The sequence below is a fragment of the Lytechinus pictus genome, chromosome 11 (assembly GCF_037042905.1).
Source record: "Lytechinus pictus isolate F3 Inbred chromosome 11, Lp3.0, whole genome shotgun sequence".
Lineage (NCBI taxonomy): Eukaryota > Metazoa > Echinodermata > Echinoidea > Temnopleuroida > Toxopneustidae > Lytechinus > Lytechinus pictus.
The window spans coordinates 18,393,135-18,413,763 of record NC_087255.1 but is presented as its reverse complement, the minus strand read 5'-3'; the positions used below and the strand labels follow the sequence as shown (position 1 = coordinate 18,413,763).

The 20,629-nt window shown below is 36.5% G+C and overlaps 1 protein-coding gene across 1 annotated transcript in view; it reads left to right on the top strand.

Annotated features, from left to right (window-relative positions):
• Positions 1–19,435, top strand: part of LOC129270924 (uncharacterized) — a 45,449-nt gene extending 26,014 nt beyond the window's left edge. The window contains exons 8-19 of the mRNA XM_054908261.2: positions 88–238; positions 911–996; positions 2,345–2,474; positions 3,690–3,788; positions 8,874–9,015; positions 10,212–10,360; positions 11,521–11,706; positions 12,414–12,575; positions 14,142–14,423; positions 14,935–15,294; positions 16,539–16,684; positions 17,348–19,435. Of these exons, the coding sequence (XP_054764236.2) occupies positions 88–238; positions 911–996; positions 2,345–2,474; positions 3,690–3,788; positions 8,874–9,015; positions 10,212–10,360; positions 11,521–11,706; positions 12,414–12,575; positions 14,142–14,423; positions 14,935–15,294; positions 16,539–16,684; positions 17,348–19,435 (3,981 nt within the window). The remainder of the gene's footprint in view (positions 1–87; positions 239–910; positions 997–2,344; positions 2,475–3,689; positions 3,789–8,873; positions 9,016–10,211; positions 10,361–11,520; positions 11,707–12,413; positions 12,576–14,141; positions 14,424–14,934; positions 15,295–16,538; positions 16,685–17,347) is intronic.
• The last annotated feature ends 1,194 nt before the right edge of the window (positions 19,436–20,629 follow it).

Below are 20,629 nucleotides of genomic sequence, written 5' to 3'. Positions count from 1 at the left end.
CTTATGAGGGCAACATTATATTTATTTTTAGGGCCTTATTTTTTCATGCAGTCTTTAAAAAAATATTTGATGTAATTTTTTTTTCAGTTACGTGTTCCTACTGGTTCATCATATGATATTCATCAATTAGAGCCCTACACTAATTATTTTGTTGAAGTGGCCGGCCGACATAAATATAACTTTGATCAAGAGTGGTCAGATTGGACCAACCCCGAACAGTGCAGAACTGAAGAGTCTGGTAAGCAAAATTATTCACTAAAATGATATTATAGCTGTAGGGAAGATGAAATAAACTATTTTAGCTTTCATGCCATTTAAATCTAAAAGAATACTAGGGAAGGGGGGGGGGTGGTGCTCAATTCATCTCCAAAGAACTTGGCTAATCATCAACAGAATAACTTATCAGATATTCTTTTTTATTCATCTCACTCTTCCCCTCCAATTCCTTTTTTCAATTCTTCTTCATATTCTTCTTCTTCTCCTCCTTCTTTTTCTTTTTCTTCTTCTTGTTGTTCTTCTTCATATTCTTCTCCTTCACCTTCTTCTGCTTCTTCTTCATTGTCGTTTTCTTCTACGTCTTCTTCTATTCTTCTTGTTCATATTCTTCTCCTTCACCTTCTTCTTTTTCTTTTCTTCTTTGTTGTTTTCTTCTTCTTCATATTATTCTCCTTCACCTTCTTCTTTTTCTTTGTCATTTTCTTCTTTGTCTTTTTCTTCTTCTCCTTTTTTTCATCTTCTCATTTCATCATCTTCTTATTCTCCTGCTTCTTTTCCTCCTCCTCCTCACTAACCCTTTTTAAAAGCCTAAATAAAAAATATGACAGGGCTTTAATCTGCTTTTAGAAAACAGCTTTCAGGACACTTTGAGTGACATTTAAGCTGTTCACATGTTTTAACATTTCCTTCACAGCACCCGTTGGAGTTGTCCAGAACGTTCAAACCATCGACTCAAATGGGACTAATGACTACGAGAGAAACGTTTTCATCTCATGGGAGGTAATATTTTGTTTAATATTGAATTATTTTGATTTGGGTCCAATTTCAATTTTATTTTATTTTTTAACATTCATTGAATTTGTTTGATTTTATTTTTTTATTCTATTTAAGTTGATTTTGGCTTTATTTTACTTTGATTTGGATATAAGTTTCATTTGACTTTGATTTACATTTTAAATTGATTTTGTTTTTAATATGACTTTGATTTGATTTGGTTTTTATTGTCTCACCTGCATAGCAGAGTGAGACTATAGGCGCCGCTTTTCCGACGGCGGCGGCGTCAACACCAAATCTTAACCTGAGGTTAAGTTTTTGAAATGACAGCATAACTTAGAAAGTATATGGACCTAGTTCATGAAACTTGGCCATAAGGTTAATCAAGTATTACTGAACATCCTGCCTGAGTTTCATGTCACATGACCTAGGTCAAAGGTCATTTAGGGTCAATGAACTTAGACCATGTTGGGGGAATCAACATCAAAATCTTAACCTAAGGTTAAGTTTTTGAAATGTCATCATAACTTAGAAAATATATGGACCTAGTTCATGAAACTTATACATAAGGTTAATCAAGTATCACTGAACATCCTGCATGAGTTTCACGTCACATGACCAAGGTCAAAGGTCATTTAGGGTCAATGAACTTTGGCCGAATTGGGGGTATCTGTTGAATTACCATCATAACTTTGAAAGTTTATGGATCTGATTCATGAAACTTGGACATAATAGTAATCAAGTATTACTGAACATCCTGTGCAAGTTACAGGTCACATGATCAAGGTCAAAGGTCATTTAGGGTCAATGAACTTTGGCCAAATTGGGGTATTTGTTGAATTACAGCCATAAATTTGAAAGTGTGTTGGTCTAGTTCATAAAACTTGGACATAATAATAATCAAGTATCACTGAACATCCTGTGCGAGTTTCAGGTCACATGATCAAGGTCAAAGGTCATGTAAGGTCAAAGAACTTTGGCCACGTTGGGGGTATTTGTTGAATTGCCATCATATCTCTATAAGTGTATTGGTCTAGTTCATAAAACGTGGAAATAAGAGTAACCAAGTATCACTGAACATCTTGTGCGAGTTATAGTAGTTTTCAAAATCAGCACTGCTGCTATATTGAATCGCGTGATGCAGGTGAGACGGCCAGAGGCATTCCACTTGTCTGATTTTGATTTCTATTTTTGATTTTGGATTCCAGATTTGAACTTGAATTACATTTTGGATTATAATACCAAGTTAGACATCTAATTATTCTGATTTTTTTTTCTACTCCATGGGTAGAGATTGTCAACATTAATGAATTGTAGCAATTTAAATCATTTTATATATCTCCTCCCTTTTCAGTCTGTGGAAGAGGGTAAAGCGAATGGTCTGATCCTTGGATACTTTATTAAAATCATCCCTCATCCTTTGCACTGTGTAGAACAACAGATCTTCAGTGACACCCTCAACGACACACAGATCATTGTGGAAGGTATGTGCTTGGGACTTATAAAAAGGAGAAGTTCACCCTGACATAAGTTTGTTGTAAAAATACCCCCCAAACATTGGCGAAGGTTTGAGAAAAATCCATCGAAGATTAAGAAAGTTTCAAGTTTTCGATTTGTGATGTCATAAACGAGCAGCTGCGCCTTGTGTTATGTAGTATAAAAAGAATGAATTTCAATTTGTTAATAGTTCATGACTTAATTTTTTTTTCTTACAGGAGCGGGTGTGAAATTATTTGTCTCTTGACAATTTTTCTTTTTAGAAAATGGCATTTCATTGATTTGTTTTTATTCATGATACATGGAAAGCTGCTTGCATATGACATCACAAATCACAAAATTAAACTTCTAATAACTTTTTCAATATTTGATAGATTTTCCTCAAGCTTTCACCAATATTTTATATTATTTTTCTGCTATTTTTACAAAAAAAAATTGTCAGGGTGAACTCCTCCTCTAAAGAGGTGATATGGTATGTTGGATTATGACTAATAATGAACAACATTTTTTATGTGCTAGTTCCCAAAGCAGGTGACAATGCCTTTCAGTCATGTGCCCAAAGATGCTTGAACAAGCTTCCAGCATATATGCGCCTTTCTCCATCTTTGAAAGTATTTAAGAAAAATCTAATAACTGCCAATCTTTGCACGTATTATTATCTTTTGCAGTTCTAAGTCACTGTGTAGAGCACTGTGAAACATTGTCGTTTTGTATTATCGCTCTATTAATGATCATTTTTTGCACAATTCGTCTGAAAAATTACATCGACTGTGGTGATTAATATGACTTAAAGAAAGGTTGATGGAACTGTATATTTTTACACTTTTAGAAAAGTGTTTTTCTGATATGTTATTTGTTTGTTGCTATTATTGTTTTTTGTTGAATTTTATGGTGGGGAGTTGGGACACAAATTGATTTAATCTAATAATGATGATGGTGGATTAGTTAATCAGGGCATGCAACATGTATCACAAAAGGTCTCTTCATTTTGTACAGCAGATAAAGAAAAAAAAAGATAGTACCTCTATGTGTTGCACAACAGATAAAGAAAAAAATAATGATAGTACCTTAAGAAAAACATGCTTCCTCTCTTTGATAAAAAAATATATATGAATGTATTTTATTTTCTAACACTATTTTCCATGGTTTATTATTCTACATTGTCATGAGAAGTATTCTAACCACCAGTATTTAATTGATAGGTCTGGAGAAGTTCTGTTCCTATACTGTGGAGATAATTGCATTCAACGTCATTGGACCTGGGCCTGTCAAACAGAAAGATATCCCTGATGTGACAACAAGTAAGTTTATTTTTTTAATGAAGATATCATCTGTGAAGCTATTTCTTTTTAAACATTTCATTGGACAAGTTCATTATTTTTAAGGGGAATGGAAATACTTTTTGATAAAATATTCAGATCAGGTAGCGATGTTTCTTGTATGATTAAAGATATGAAGAATTTAAATGCTTTGTGTTTTTGTTGAAAATAGAGTTACAGATCCTGAACAAAACAAAGTGGAGCTTTAGCAGACATGCCAACTTTTCCTGTTCAAGTTGGAAAGCTTCTAATTTGTTACATAAATCAATCAGTAAAACCCTAGACTCCTCAATTTTCTAAAATGTTTGTATGCATTATCCAATTTAAAATTCCCTTTTCTTATTTCATTTGAATTAAGATGTTTTCAGATATGATTCATTCAGATTTTACATTACACAACTATATACTATGTATATAGTTACTTGCGTCGCAAAGAATGATAACAAAGTTTTGGTGTTGATATATTGTGACTGCATTAAAGATTCAGAATGCCCTATTCGAACCTTTGCATACCTCTGGCAATTTTATAGCCTTTTTTACCTACGTGAAGATAATTTTTTTATTTTTATTCCACTTCCTCGAACAAGGATGTATCTTGGAATTATAGAACATTATTTCCTCAATTTACAGGGCACCATAACAAAATTACTTTGATTTGAATGAAAGTCTACTGTGAATCAACTTTCATATTAATTTATCATTATTATCTCATAACTTTAGACATATATATTTATATAATGTAAATATGTTGAATGAACCACAGCAAATTACCATACTTTCTTATTAGTGTGTTGCATGTTAATGTAGAACCAATTACCAGTGCCGATATTGGTTATTTTGAGAGAGAAAATGATGCAAATTTTTGACAAAAGCAACAAGTTAATCTGTAGAAATATATAATTCATTTTTTCTTCATTGAGAAAATGAAGAAAAGGGTCTTTGTGAAGAGTATTACATCAGATAAGAAGTCAACCAATGAAATCTGTGTCACTGTAAAAAGCTTCCATTTCAGATTTTCCCCCTCTTTTCTTCCACAGAGTAGTTCACCTGTTTGAACTCCTTTTTAATGTAAATGAACATGTATGCTATACTGTGCAAATGAAAGCGGATGATTGTTTTTTTTTAGCAGTGATGTGCGTGACAAATTCACACTTAAAACAGATAATTGTAGGGCATTATCAAGGTTCAACATGTTTAGTGTTTGTTCTGCGTACAATAAACGTCATCATCATGCCATACCCGGGGTTGTAATGTCAGTGTTTGAACAAGAAGATCTTTAGGCTCGAGATCAAACTTTTTTTAGACAAGTATTTCATGTTAATAGTATTTGATGCTGCTTTGATGTTTTGAAATATATCAAGGCTTTAAATCTCTGATTTTCTGAAGAAATTATGAGATGGAAAGAAGAAATTTAGAGATCGAAATTTGCTAATTCTTCAATAATACATTTGAAAAATATTAAGTGGTCTTAATACTCAGCCTGCTGGGCCTGAATGGAACTGTGTAACAAACCCTCACAAATCTCTTCATTGGTTGTGAGTGTGTGTATTTGAGTTTTGTCAGACGTGTATCAATCAGATATGATTATTTACGTCTGGGACCGACCTTTAACGTCACCATCCGAAAGACGTAACCAGGGCTCGAACCTCTGCATCAATTTGTAACTTCCCACATTGCTTGGATTACAGGCGCATGCCACAACGCCCAGTTGGAGTATGTGCTAGCCTTCTTTCAAGGCCCTATTAATTGAAGTGTCAGACAAGGCCTGTGTATGTAGACTAAGACTATGTGACATTGTGTCACTCAGTAGATGATGATGACATACAAAGTACACTTGGCTCAAATTTTGTGCACAATTAATGTAGATGAGAAAATAGATCCAAAAGGGCTGTTAAAGTGTTTACCCGACATTTTTGTTTGATGAAAGATGATATCATAAGATCTTGATAGGGAGGTCTTTGTTCCTTATCCTTTGTATCATTAAATACAATAAAACCTTTTAGCTGCAACTCTAATGTATATTGAAAACACATGCAAGATATGGGACAGATAAAAGACTTGAGTACTGATCATACCATTATAGATTGGTAGATTTTATGTCCCATAGTGACTCCTATACATACAGAGTTTGCCGGGTCCACTTTCCGTGATCAGAGAGCTTTGAAGTTTATTTTATTATTTGTTATATTTTTATTCATTTATTCAAACAGGACTGCCTCTTTTGATAAAAAATACTATTTGATGACCCTCTGTGAATTTATCCCTACAAAGGGATTTAGAGAAGTGGCGTTTCATTAAAAAAAAGAATGAGTGAACTAAGATATTGAAACTCCAGTCCACATGTATTATTTGTTGCTATGTCTTGCCTGCTTTCTTATTTATTACGCTTTATGATACCACATTGATTGTTTGGATTTCATCACCAATTTATTCACTGTTCCCCATACTTTGTTGATATAGCTCAATATGATATATTGAAAGGGGGGGGGGTGTGAAGAATGAGGACAAAGTAACAATTCTGTTATCGCTGTTACCTCTTGCATTACTCAAACATAAACTGAGTCAATTGTCGTCACATGACAACACATCATTATATTTATGTGATATAGGTTAAGATATTGTGTACAGATGTGTATTTATCAAACAATTTTGGTCAATGTCCAAAGGTTATAAAGTATAGGCTTTTCTACAATCGCTACAAAACCAATTTTAAAAGTGAATATATTAAAACGGTGAAATTGGAAGACAGTTCATGGTATGACCCAAGAAACAGGTTGTTGTTGTCTGTTAATTTTGTTTCAGTCGCATGATCTGTTTATGTTCTAGAATAAAAGCCCACTGATAAGAACGCTAATGTTGCAAGAAAAATGTTAGCGTGACAGTTGTTTTAATGATCAGCTCCAGATAGATTTTTGGATTTTTGCCATTGTTTTTAAGGTTAGTTGCGTTGTAATCTGCAACAAAAATAAAGAATATTGAAACAGGAAGAAAATGGAAAGTCTCTGGTTCTGTAGGGTTTCTGTAGGGTAATTCCCTTAAAAAATCACTCCATTGACCCAATATGAGTGTGAAAAAACAGATTATGGTCACCATGGTAGATTGACGGAGTACGTTTGCATACAAAGACCCTCTCAAAGAAAATGGCTCTGCATGATCATGACCAAAGTCCAAACGTCTCAGTTACAAAGAGGTGCTACATAGCTGTAGCATGGTACTTTGCCATTTTGGGCAGTTTTACAACTTGGCAAGTACTTCTTGTACCATAATGAACTAAGTCTAGGCAAATAAAAGTTTTAATTAGGTGTGGGACTTTTTATTTTCTCCTCTGAACCACATTTGTTGAAAGTATGGGAACATCGAGAGCAAAATAAAACTGGTTCTGCTGTCATGTTATGCAACCCTTTTAATGATACTGTTTCTCGCTATGAATATGTTTACTACTTCTTGATTTTGATAACCCATTAGAATATTTTTTGTTACTGGTGGATATACTGTAAGTTCCTCTCTTTTTGTTCTTTTGCCATGTTCTGATGGAGAAGAAAAAAAATATAGTGATTTTTGGTTGTAGACAACAAGTTGCAGATAAATTGATCATCTAATGGGACTATGTTAAAATTATCATCCCATTTTGGCTTCCTGTAGATTAGATGACCTAATAATTCAAACCCAACAGCAGACTATCGGTCATTGAATCAGATTATATATTCAGTGATATGTTAACAACCTATAACTTATTAAGTGTTTGTTTGCGTGGACTGTCTTATCTTGAAATGGACAAACATCGAACAGTTGGCAATTGCTGTCTTGGGCTGTAATTATTCTAAGAAAGATAAGATGGCATGAGAGGCCCTTAATGGCATGAGAGGCCCTTCATATGTGTCATCAGCAACCTTACGAAAGACTGGTGATCCTTTCTTAGGAACTATACTCCAACACCAATGAAAATCTGGTATGTGTCATTTACCACAACAAAGGATCACTAGTCATTTGTAAAAAGTCACTCCTAATTTACAAACAGCTTTATGAAACACCCACCAGGACCTTGATGATATAAAGTCTATTCAAGAACTTTTTCTGGAAGAACGATGATTATTTTCAAGATCTGTATTCCGTATATCTTAGAGAATTAGAATCGCTTTCTTCAATTTTTATTTCGAATGATTGTGAACGCTCCAGATATACATCTTCTGCAGTTTGTCCAAATCCTTTTTTGTTCCTGGGATTAATTATTGTTTTTGTTCCATGCTTCGGAGACAATTGCTCTGAGGGAAAATCTGCACGTTAAGCCAAACATAAAAGCTCCGAAACTAAATAAACCCTAATCCTTATTTTTACATTATTCTTAACCAAAAACTTTATTACAATCCTACCTATGTGCTCTGAGATATTAAGACTAGAGTAAATGTTGCAGCAGCAAATGTTGTGTGACTTGTGTCACATTTTTAATGAATTCACCAAAAAGAAATTGTAAAATCATCAAAGCTAATGCATGAGATTTACTGATGTGCATGTTATGAATTCGCTTTAACCTTTTAAGTAAAAAGTTGGTATCATCAAGTTCGTAGTTTCTGTAGATGTGCTATTTAGAATAGACTAGAAAAGTGAAAAGCAGAACATAAGAGTTTTAACTCCTTACACGCTGAACTAATTTTTTTGGGATAATAATGACAATTGTTTCCATGTTATTTTCTTTGATTTTTTGGGGATAATAATGACAATTGTTTCCATGTTATTTTCTTTGATTCAAGATTTCAATTTTGACCATTGATACTGATGATTATTCTTTAGAGGATGTCCAACTCCCTTTTGCCGTTTATTTGTTTTTTTTATATGAAGTTAGGGGAGAAAACTTAATTATTACGATTGTTGAATTTAATTGTACGAATGTGCAAAAGTGCAACATCAGCGTTGAAAGGGTTAAGATCATTTCATTCCTCTTTTCCAGGTGCTTTTTCCTACATGATATTTGAATCATTAAACTTCATTTAACATGTAATCTGCCTGCCCATAATACCATGTAAGCGCAATGTAACAATACAGGTGTCAAATTAAATTTCTCTTGTGCAGATCCCTTGCCACCTAGTGTTGTGACGGCAGAGACGCTATCTTACCAATCTGTGTTGGTGAGCTGGGATGAACCAAAACCTGCCAAGGGTTACATCAATAATTACACTGTCTCCTGGATACAGTCTAGAGGGCAAGACACAGGGTGAGACTATAGGGATTTGAACCTCTAACCTGCAATCATGTACTGTTATATGATGACTGCATGTCATGTTATTTAGAATTATGGATGGAAACACACAACTCTTCACTAGGTTTTTGTGATTTCTTTGTTTGGCTCGTATTGGGCCTAATCTGCTATGTCAGGAAAAGTTGTTATACATAATCTGAATGCAGACAAAATCGGGAAGCTGCATCAAATAAAGGGGAAATAAAGTATGGCAAAATCTAGTCCATAACTGTAGATTTCATCAATTCCAAGTTTGCAGCAAAGGATATTTGTGATATCTCCATGTGATAGAAGTGAGGAAAATAAATGCACAATCCGAAAAGCAGAAATATCACCCAATTTTTGTGTGTACAAACCTAATGAATCACAATGTTTCTAACACAATACAACGTCATGGTATTGTGGCCGCTGAAAAGCACAAGAAATCATGTTTTTGAAGCCCGATAATTGGAGCTATTCTGAAGCGAAATATTCAGCTGGTAAGCGGTGAAAATAGATAAAGCTTGCTTTGCTTTAAGTAGTTTATATTATTATAAGCTTTCGATTGGTTTATGATTTGTCAATTTCCCTTTTTGGTCCAGTCTGTGTCTTCAAGACATTCTTCTCACACAAAAGGCCAAGAAATATGAAGATTCAATTCCTGATAAAATTTAGCTTGGTTATGGAAGTGACAGGGTCACATCCCACCTCTGCCACCATATATGTCATATCCTTTTTATAGAATATTCCAAAAATTTCAGTAGAAAATAACCAATGTGAGTTGAAATAGCCAACTAGTTGAACACCATTCATTGGTCAGAATACTTTACAAAATAATTTCTCAACATATTACTATACATCAAATCTTGGTTTATAAACGGTGTGTTGGCTCAATAGGTAGAGCGTCTGCCTCACAACCAGAAGGTAGGGAGTTCGAACCCCTGCTGCATCAGACCAATAATCGTTAAAAGAGGGGAGTTGCTGCTACCCTGTTTGGCGTTCAAAGATTCAAGGGATAGAGCTACATTGATCTGGCGCTGCACAGTGGCTGCTTGGCCCACGATCAATTGGGCAGAACAAATTTTCAGAGTATTTCTGTTTCAGATTCCTATTTCGAACAATACATTATGGATTTTACAGTTTAAATTCATTATAAAGTAATGCTCCATACATCATGTCTCCATTGTCAACAGGCAATCCAGGGATGTTCCTGCTTCCAGTCTATCTTTCGTCATCGATGGTCTAGAAGGCTACACCCTCTACAGTTTCAAAGTGTCCGTCACCAATAAGATAGGGGTCAGCGGTTGGTCTACAGACGTACAGGCTAAAACAGAAGAATATGGTGAGTTGATTTATTTGCCATTCCTGTGAGTGTGATAATTTTTCAGCTTTTACTATGTAATTTCACAAAGTACAGTTTATGTTAGTGACCAGATCTGGATCTATGATGATACTTTAAATTAATATTGGTTTAATAGACCTTCCCATGAATTTCATGAAATAAATTTTGAATGCATCTGTATTTGATTATCTTCTTGTGTCCAAAAGTAAACAATTGTAAAGAAAAGATGTGTAATAGAGGAGATGTTTAAAAAATTAAAGGAGAATTAAACTCTTGGAGCAAGTTAGCTTTTGTGAAAGCAGAAAAATCAAAGAATAAGATCAACAAAAGTTTGAGTAAAATAGGACTAGCAATAGAAGAGTTATGAGCATTTGAATGTCGAGATCACTAATGCTATGGAGATCCTCCCATTGGCAACGCAACCAAGATCTATGATATCACAGATGAACAACTCTCCCCTTTTGGACACTGAAAATATACCTCAAAACATCTCTTTTTGCTCATTCTAATCATATGACAAACGATTGATCAATGATATAATGTTGTGAAACCTCTGTACTTGTCCTCTCATAAAGAGAACACCTCACCTTGTGATAGATTCTATAAAAGTGAGAATATAAGTGAAATAAGTACTAAAGCAATGAGGGAGTTGTACGTGTGTGACATCACAGATCTTGGTCGCATTGCCAATGGGAAGATCTACATGGCATTAGTGATCTCAATATTCAAATGCTCATAACTTTCTTATTATTCATTCAATCTTCCTCAAACTTTCAACAATATGTTTCTTTGATTTTTCTCTTTGATATGGATTCAGCTGGTTTCAAGGGTTTCATTCTCCTTTAATTATTATACATCATGATTAACCTCACTAACCAGTGTCAAGCTCCCTATCATAAAAGCTCATATTTGGTTGGAAAAATTGTCTACGCGTTCCAAAAGTTAAATGAACTGAATTCTAAGATATAGGTTTTATCAACATGTGGACAAATGACATGATTATGTTTGCTGATCTGGTCGATGGAATGAAATTCTTGAATCCTGACGAGACCTTTGTTAAGAATTACTTTCAACCAGCTATTGCAGCTAAAAAACTGAATAATGTAATGTTTTGTGCTGATTTAAAGTAATTATACCGTCCTTTCTTGACACAATTGCAGTCCCAGAGGCATCTCCGACCAACGTTACCGTCGAGCCAATCATCGACAACCCCACCGGTCTCCAAGTAAACTGGATAGATGTACCTGAAGAGGTGGCTCATGGCCACATACGGGGCCACCACCTTTACTATTGTCATGTCGCCGAGGATAGTCTCTCGGATCCATCGTGTCAGCTGAAATGTCTTGGTAAGTTTACAGAAAAAGATCTGTGGATCACGAGATGTGTCAAATGTGTGGTAGGAGGTCGCATGAAAGGGATGAATTTACTTTTTGAATGTAGAGAAAAGTGAGGCTGATTGAACAAGAGGTGTATGTGATTTAGCATCATTAGCTGCTGATCGAATTGGTCATGTGAGAGGACAAAAAAATGGCCTTGACTATGCACCCTTTACTTGTGATTACTTACATCAGGTAATGTCCCATTTTTTGCTGCAATTCTATATCACGGACATGCATACATTTATCACTTTTCCTGCAGCTGTTTTGAGAGTGTATGCGAGTATTTGCCATATTGCTAAAAAAACTGTCGTTATGCAGTATAAGGACGATTCCTTGTCTTAATTACTGCTTCTTACCAAGGAGATACCCAGTTACTTTTACCCGCCCCCCAAAAAAAACAGTACACACACAACATAATGAGAGCCATTTCTAAATTTTAGAAAGCCATTTATTGTGATGCCAGAGTCATTTCTATAATTTACAAAAGAGAAGAAAATATCATTTGTATCAGCTTGATATATTTTTTACTGGTCATGTTGGACTAGTAAATCCGGCTTTTTCTGAAAAATTACTGGCCCGACAGCAATTTCTACCTGTCTGGGCCCGTCGAACCGGTGCCAGTGTTGCGCACTGTTGAATGGAAGTATTCTTTACTGTCTTTTTATTCGTAATAGACAAGCAAGAAAGGCAGACTTTCTTGGAGACTGTTCCCAAGCCAGTGACACTGAGTGGTTTAGATCCCTTCTCACACTATCTCATCTGGGTTTCTGCATACACCAATGTTGGAGAAGGACCAACAACCGGATGTCCTTCGACTGGACGTACAAGTGAAGGAAGTGAGTGATTCAAAGTCTGCCCACAGTAAACTTTTGCTCATTCTCCTGAAGATGACAAGAACACACTTGTCAAAACGTCTAGTTTAGGTGGTCCTTTTCAGGACCAACACATGCCCAAAAAAGATATATGGTGTACCATGAAACCACTACACTCTGTCCGTCCATAGTTTTAATAGCTAATGATAAAGGACCAGGGGGCGTTTCATAAAGCTGTTCGTAAGTTAAGAGCGACATTAAGAACGACTGGTGAACTTTTCTTACGCGCTTAACCATCGCCAATTCACAAGAAATGATCACCAGTCGTTCTTAAAGGGGAATGAAACCTTTGGAACAAGTAGGCGTGTGTCAAAACAGAAAAATCAAAGAATAAGAACAAAGAAAGTTTGAGATAAATCGGACAAATAATGAGAAAGTTATGAGCATTTGAATATTGCAATCACTAATGCTATGGAGATCCTCCCATTGGCAATGCGACAAGGATGTGTGATGTCACATGTGAACAACTTTCCCTTTGACGGACTATAAAATACCCTCAAAATGTCTCTTTTTGCTTTTTCTTATTGTGATACAAACTCTTTATCCATGATGTATCCTTTAAAAATCTGTATTACATGCCCTCCTCTAGAAAGAACACATGATCTACAGATAGATGTGATAAAAGAGGCAATTTAAGTGAAATATATACTAAAGTAATGGGGAGAGTTGTTCACAAGTGACATCACACATCTTTGTCGCATTGTCAATTTGAGGATCTCCATAACATTAGTGATTGCAATATTCAAATGCTCATAACTTTCTCATTATTTGTCAGATTTTCTCAAACTTTCATTGATCTGTTTCTTTGATTTTTCTGTTTTCACATAAGCTATCTTGTTCCAAAGGTTTCATTCTCCTTTAAAGTCGCTCTTAACTTACGAACAGCTTTATGAAACACCCACCAGTTTTCTTAATTATACTCAACCATAATCTGTAATTCTTACAAATTATTGTGACCATTGAATCTCTTTTCAGCTGTTGGGTCCCTGAAAACTTGAATTTTGTTGAATTTAAGATAGCTATATAGTGCCTACTCTTGGCAATAAGTTTTTTTCTTTACAAAGGACTCTTTGAACATGTATCCTACAAAATTATTAATCAGATATGATAAAGTTACATATCATTTATAGTTTGGGACTAAATATTCATTTTCATGCAAACAAAATACAAATTAATTAAAATAAAATACAGATGTTAAAATAAAATCCATGAGTTTTTTTTACCCATTCTATACTTCAGAATTGGTTTTGTATAAAAAAGAAAAAAAGTATGTGCAGATATTTGAATTTTAATCAGTTATATAGTCAGAATACATGTTCCTGTAAAATTGTTAAATAATTTCCTTAAACTAAAACAAAGGTTTATAGTACATATCATCCATAGTATATCTAGTTTTAGGGCTTAGGTGTTCATATAATGGAATAATGAACTAAAACAGTTAGAGTTACTTCTAGAGGTTTTACAAAAAACTTGAGAGGCTTTAAAATAATTGCAATGCTAATATTTTTTTCATATATTTCTCCCATGTAGCACCCAATGAACCTGTGAATGTAACCATCATAGGGTCAAACGCTACATCGATAGGTCTGACATGGTCACCCCCTCTGGAACAAAATGGAATCATCCGCAATTACTCAATTTTGGTGAAGAGCAATTCTACCTCAGATCAACAGGAATTCTTTTCCGGGGGAGTACAGACCTTTTTCGTGGAGGGACTTTATGGATATGTCCACTATTCCCTTCAGGTGCGAGCCTGTACGACCAAGTGTGGAGCTCCCTCTGATGAAGTATACCAAAAAACAAAAATAGGAGGTATATTATTTCTTATTCCATCATTGGAATTTTACCCCCTCTCCTCCCCATGTAAAAGAAAGAAAGAAAGGTCATCAGTAAATTTATTTGAGTATAAGAAAAGATTGTCTAAAAGGTTTTGCATGGTAGTATTGGAATATTAAAATATATATATATTATTCATGGAGGAAAAAGAGAGGATCAATGGTTGATCCTTGTGGTACAGTAATTGGGATAGAAAGAACTTAATTTAACAGGTGGGTTTTGTGTTCAGTATATTTTAACAATACATTTGTATATCTAACAAAAAATAATGCAATAATGATGAGAAATACTGTCACTTTCTCCTGTAAAGACTCTGCTATCCTGTCAGAGAGCAAACAGAGTTTACATGCTTGAAATTTCAAGAACAGCAGTTCTTCTAAGAACTATATTCTGGAAGATAACCCAACAGTCCTCTTTCAGGACTTCTTTACGGGGTGAAACAGAATGCTTAATAATCTAGTCTTACCACCATTTTTTTTCTCAATAGTTCCACAACAGCCTGGAAGCCTGATGGTCCAACCACTATCTCACAACAAAGTCCAGTTGAGCTGGGAGCCACCTGCTCATCCCAATGGACCGATAGACCACTATCTGGTGTCCTACCACCACGTAGAACCATCAACTCCCAGCCCTAATGTCCATCGACGGTCGGCACCACTGATCACCACCACCCTGGCCAACAGCATCAATCACTGGCACAAGACAACAGACTTAACAATCGACATGGAAGTTGACTGTAACCAGGCTCCATTCTTGTTCCAAGTTCTGGCGGTGAATGTCATCGATGGACCTACACTAGTTGGAGAAGCAGCAGAGTTTGAGCTTTCTGAATGTATTGCACTTGAAAGTAAGTACACAAAGGCTTTTCATGATTTGCTAGAGGGCTTCTCAAAGTTGTCACTATATTTGTCTGTTTGAGAAATTGAAGTCACCAAATATCTTGTGAGCTATCAACACTCTTCACAAATTTTTGTAAGGGAAATTAAGCCATGTAATGTAAATATCATACAGAATAGAATATATAGGCCTATTTGGCAGTACGACAATAGTCAAGATTTTCTTCTATTAATTTTGTATTCATTTACATGTTGGAAAGAACACAGTATCCCACAGTGTGTTCAAAGTATGGAACACAATGTGAAATCATCTCCACACTGATACGCTTTAGCATTCAAAAAGGTGAATCCCATTTTTACTTAGTCTGATATTTGAACACACTGTAAACACTCGCACTGTATACATGGAGGTGTCCAAAGTGTGAAAGTATCATCACATTATTAAATTTGTGCTCTTTAGCAGTGTGAATCTCATCACATGGTCCACTATGTGAACACACTGAACACACTAAACACTCTGTGAACACATTGTGAACACACTGAACATACTGAGAACACTATGAACTTTCTGTGAACATATAGTGAACACACTTTGTTAACACTCTGTGAACACACTTAACTCTCTGTGAACACACTTTGAGCACAATGAACACACTTAACAATGTGAACACACTGAACAATCAGAACACACTGAACACTCTATGAACATACTGAACACACTGAACACTCTAAACACACTGAACAGTCTGTGAACACTGAAAACAATGAACACACTATGAACATACTTTAAACACATCTTTAACACACTGAATACACTGAACACACTCTGAACACACTCTGAACAGACTGTGAACCTTCTGTGAACACACTTTTAATACAATGAACACACTGAACATACTCTGATCACTCAGTGAAGACAGTGTGAACACTCTGAACATACTGTGAAAATATTGTGAACACTGGACACTGAACACAGTGAATACACTGTGAACACACTGTAGGCCTACACACTTTGAATTATCTGTGAGTGCACTTTGAACACTGAACACTCTTTTAACACACTGAACACACTGTAAACATACTGTGAGCACTCTGGACACACTGAACACACTGTGAACTCACTGTGAACACTCTGTGAACACTCTCTAAACATTCTGTGAACTTACTGTGTGAAACTGATCTTTCCAGTGGTTTTGTTTTGTAAAGTAACAAACAAAATTTAATTTGCTTCTAAACCATTTCTCTGTCTCCATAGCAACTTTGTCACCACTGATCTGGCTGATTCTGCCTGGGGGTGCCATTCTTCTCTTTTCGCTGTTGACCAGTTTGTACTATGTCCAGAGTAAGCTCGGCAAGTCTTGGCCAGACCCAGTTTACACAGACATGGTGAAAAATAAAAAGGTAACTGAAATATCAAATCTGTATTTAAAAACCTGCATATTTAAATTTATATGAAATCATGTTTTTTGTTGAAGATTCAGGCAATTCAGGTCGAAAAAGTGCTTTCCAAATGTGAAGTACGTTTTATTCTTGAGTCATATTATGTCTGTCTTGAAATAATATTTGCCATCGATTGGTTTAAAGCTTGTCTTGTGATTAGCCTCATACAAATCAGCAAATTTTCAATTGAGGGAGGCATCCTATGTCATGATCCATAAATTGGTCTACTATTTATTAAAATTATTTTCAGCATATCCATGGCACACATAAATGCATCTGTTCAGATGACTGGTATTGTCATTATAAAATTGAGGTTATACAATTGACTGTTTGTTGCATGCATTTTTGATGGACTTAATTAAGGGTCTATAAACTCCAGATTTGGCCATGATAAGTATTGCTTAAATTAGGGTGCCTTCAGTGACACAAATGCAACCATTTTCCTTTGAGTTTTCCCCTGCCGGCAGAATAGTTGCATTCATGTAACTTCAGGTACTATAGTTTCCACTCAGATTTTTTCTCAGACATATTTAGTTGCATACATTAACGGTAGTTAATGATAGAAGACTCTCTCTAGTGAAACAAAATTTCAGAAGAGATTATAATTTTTTTTTTTCTTTCCAGGACATACAGTCGTTCCCTCGACCAAAAACAGCTGAAGGGGAAGATTTTGACACAATCCATACTAGCTGTCCATCAGACCTAGACGTAGTTGTAGTGGCTGAGGAATATCCGTCCCAACCGTATCAGTGTCCCATCCAGAGATCCCTGACGGACCAACTGACGGACTCACTGGACATCAAAGGCGGTGGGGGTAAGGAAGCCTATTCGAGAACTCTAAGCACTGATAGCGGAGTCCCACCCTCCCCACAGGATCACATGGACTTCTCCAGCTCGGATGATGTCTTTCATGCTGATGACTACGATGGTGTCATTCAGGACACCTACTCATTTAGCAACCCCAAGGTGATCATCTGCCAGACAGGCTTGGGACCAAAAGGAGGGCATTTTCCCAGGAGGTCCATGTCTCTGAGCAGCTGTGATGGAGGTCTTCCAGCGATTGAAGAAGACAAACACTTGAACCCAATTTTGGAGAAGCTTCCGGGGAAAGAGACTGCTGTCATCGGTGAAGCTTCTGGAACTACTCTAAAAGGATGGTCAGATGCTGATGAGGAAGAAGAGGCAACAGACTACATGCGCATCTCAATGCTGTCTTCCCCTCTGAAGAAGCCTCAAGTTCAAGTTGAAGACAAGTCTTTGCCGCTCAGCCATAACAAACTTGATGGCACTGCAGAAGCACCTATGGATTGTAAGATTGAACGAGTGGGATCTGACAGTGGTTATCGCAGCATGGCTTCAGATTCAGGGTATGTCAGAAATGACATGGCATATATGACATTTGGAGTAAATAAAGTAACCCTGGAGACATCATTCAAGTCAACACCTGATGACGACTATGTTCCTGGTCCAATTAACTACTCAGTTCTGGCAATTTCGCAAGCAGGACAGCAGCATGATCATTCTTTAGAACAGTCTTTGACAAGTGACCATGTGAGCGAGGAGAATCTTTCATATTCAAAATTGGGTATGGCTTCAAATAATGTTGGCAAAGGGAGTGACACTCTACCTTTAGGTGGGCAACTCTCTTCTCCACCAGGTGATCAGAAAGACATCATAGGTTACGTCAAGCTAGGAGAAAACTCAACTGATGACAAACACCACAATGATGCAGGAACAGACGTGGGCTTGCAGTCCACCTGGACTGACTTCACCTCACCGGCTCCGTCTTCATTTTTGTCTGATTATGTAAAAGGAGTCGATTTGCATAAAGTGTTACAAAACACTGGTGAATTGTCTAAATCTTCTGTATTGCCTGAACCACCCAACAGCAACCTTGGAGGTTTAAGTAAAGATTTGCCAGAAATTACATTGGAAGAGACAAAAGCTAAACAAAAACGAAGAGCGGTCAGATCCAGGACCGACTCATCATCTTCGTCTTCGGGTTATGGAAGCGACCACAAAGGCCAGGTTTCTGGTTATGTTGTTGTCTCGACTCTGCCTGAGAAACAGTCTGACAATTACGCTAATCTTGCTTTCACTTCGTCCGAGTCGGACACAGATTCTGATGATGTTGCAACTAAATCGCCAAAATCAACCCATCTTCGGGATGGGCATAAACTTGATAGCCCTTCCCAATCTCTAGGTGAAGATGAAGAAAGTGGAGAATGTGATAAGTCCTTTGTTGAGTACATCAGGAACGACAGCTTTGGGATTGGATTTGTGAATGATTACCCAAGTCATTCAAAGGGCAATGATAATCTTGGATTTACAGGCTGCAGGACAACTCCAAGTTCATCCTCGAAAGGACAGCACTCATGTCTACCAGGACACCAGTCAAGAAGCAGCAAAGACATTCCTGGATATGTTTCCCACAGTGCAGTTCTTGGAGAAGAAGCCAAAGGCATCTCGACCAGGGCTGAAGGATTATCTACAGCAAAGACATGTGATATCTATCAAATCCCCAACAGGGAATCTCGCAAACTAGAAAGTACTGGGGCTGAATTGGTTGATGGGGATGATGAGTATGTCCAGTTTGGTGGAGACTCTGGATATGTTCTTCAGGTATTTGATGAAAATAGGACAAAAGAAGAATACATGCCCATGTCTCCCATTTCAAAATCTCAATGTGGTATCCAAGAAGATTGCTTATAACCTCATGTTGGCATTTACCAATGGGGTGATTCGGTTTTTCATCAACCTTTGTCATCAAATGAGCTTTCAGATCTTAAGTTCTTTGTGACATCATTGACAACTCGTATAGACCTTATAGGTATGACATCATAATCTGATAGCGCCCTCCCTCAGAGGATATAGGAATACATGTAAACGTAGTTGTCAGAGATGCGCCAGCTGGAGATCACCAACGCATGTAAGGCAATGGCTTCATCCTCTAGGATGGTGGCGTGATTACTTCAATGCATAAATTCTATAGCTTTTCGTTGGCCGAAAAATGGTCTGTTTCTTTGACAACCATCAGACATTGTCATCTTCTCAGTGCTGACAAGCTTCATGAAGCGATGCCCTGAGTTCGCGAGAGTACTGTACGGTCAAGTTTATCTGAGACATATAATTTAATTGACTGTAAATATTTTTACCATTAGTCTTTTATCTACAATAATAGAAAAGTAATGTATGTTATTACCTTTTCTACAGATTATTATGTTCTCTAATGTTTGCATCTGTACAGTTTCATGTAAACAGTAGAGGTGTTGTGGCTCAGTGGATAAGTCTTCGGACTTTGAACCACAAGGTCCGGGGTTCTAATCCCACCGCAGCACTAGCGTCCTTTGGCAAGGCGTTTATCTACATTTGCCACTCTCGACCCAGGTGTAGTAAATGGGTGCCCGGTAGGAAGGAATTCCTTGAATGCTCGAGCGCCCGTTCAGGGTAGCCGTGATAAAGCCGGGGTAATAGTATGCAGCGCTTAGAAACATTTGTCTTAAGCGATATGAAAATGTTGCATATTATTATTATTATTAAATGAAAAGTAATTTCTTTGTACTTTTGTGGAAGCCTTGAAGTATTTTCATCATTAATATTTGCAGATAAATCTGTTTCTAAATTTTATGACCAAGTGATAATTTTAAGATGAGTAGCAATGTGAACATGGCAATTAAATTGTGGTTAACGGTATCTATAGAGATTATACTGTGTGGCTGCTGCTGGTTTGAACTTAACCCTAACTAGGCCGGGCTTTTTTGGCTGTTCTGTGGCCGGGGGGGGGGGGGGGTTGATTCAACCCCCCCATGAGATCTTGGACGCCGATCGCGCGAGCGCCGCAAAAATTTGCATGCTGGTAGTGTGCGATGTAATCTACAAGGCTGTATGGTAAAATTTTCAAAAATA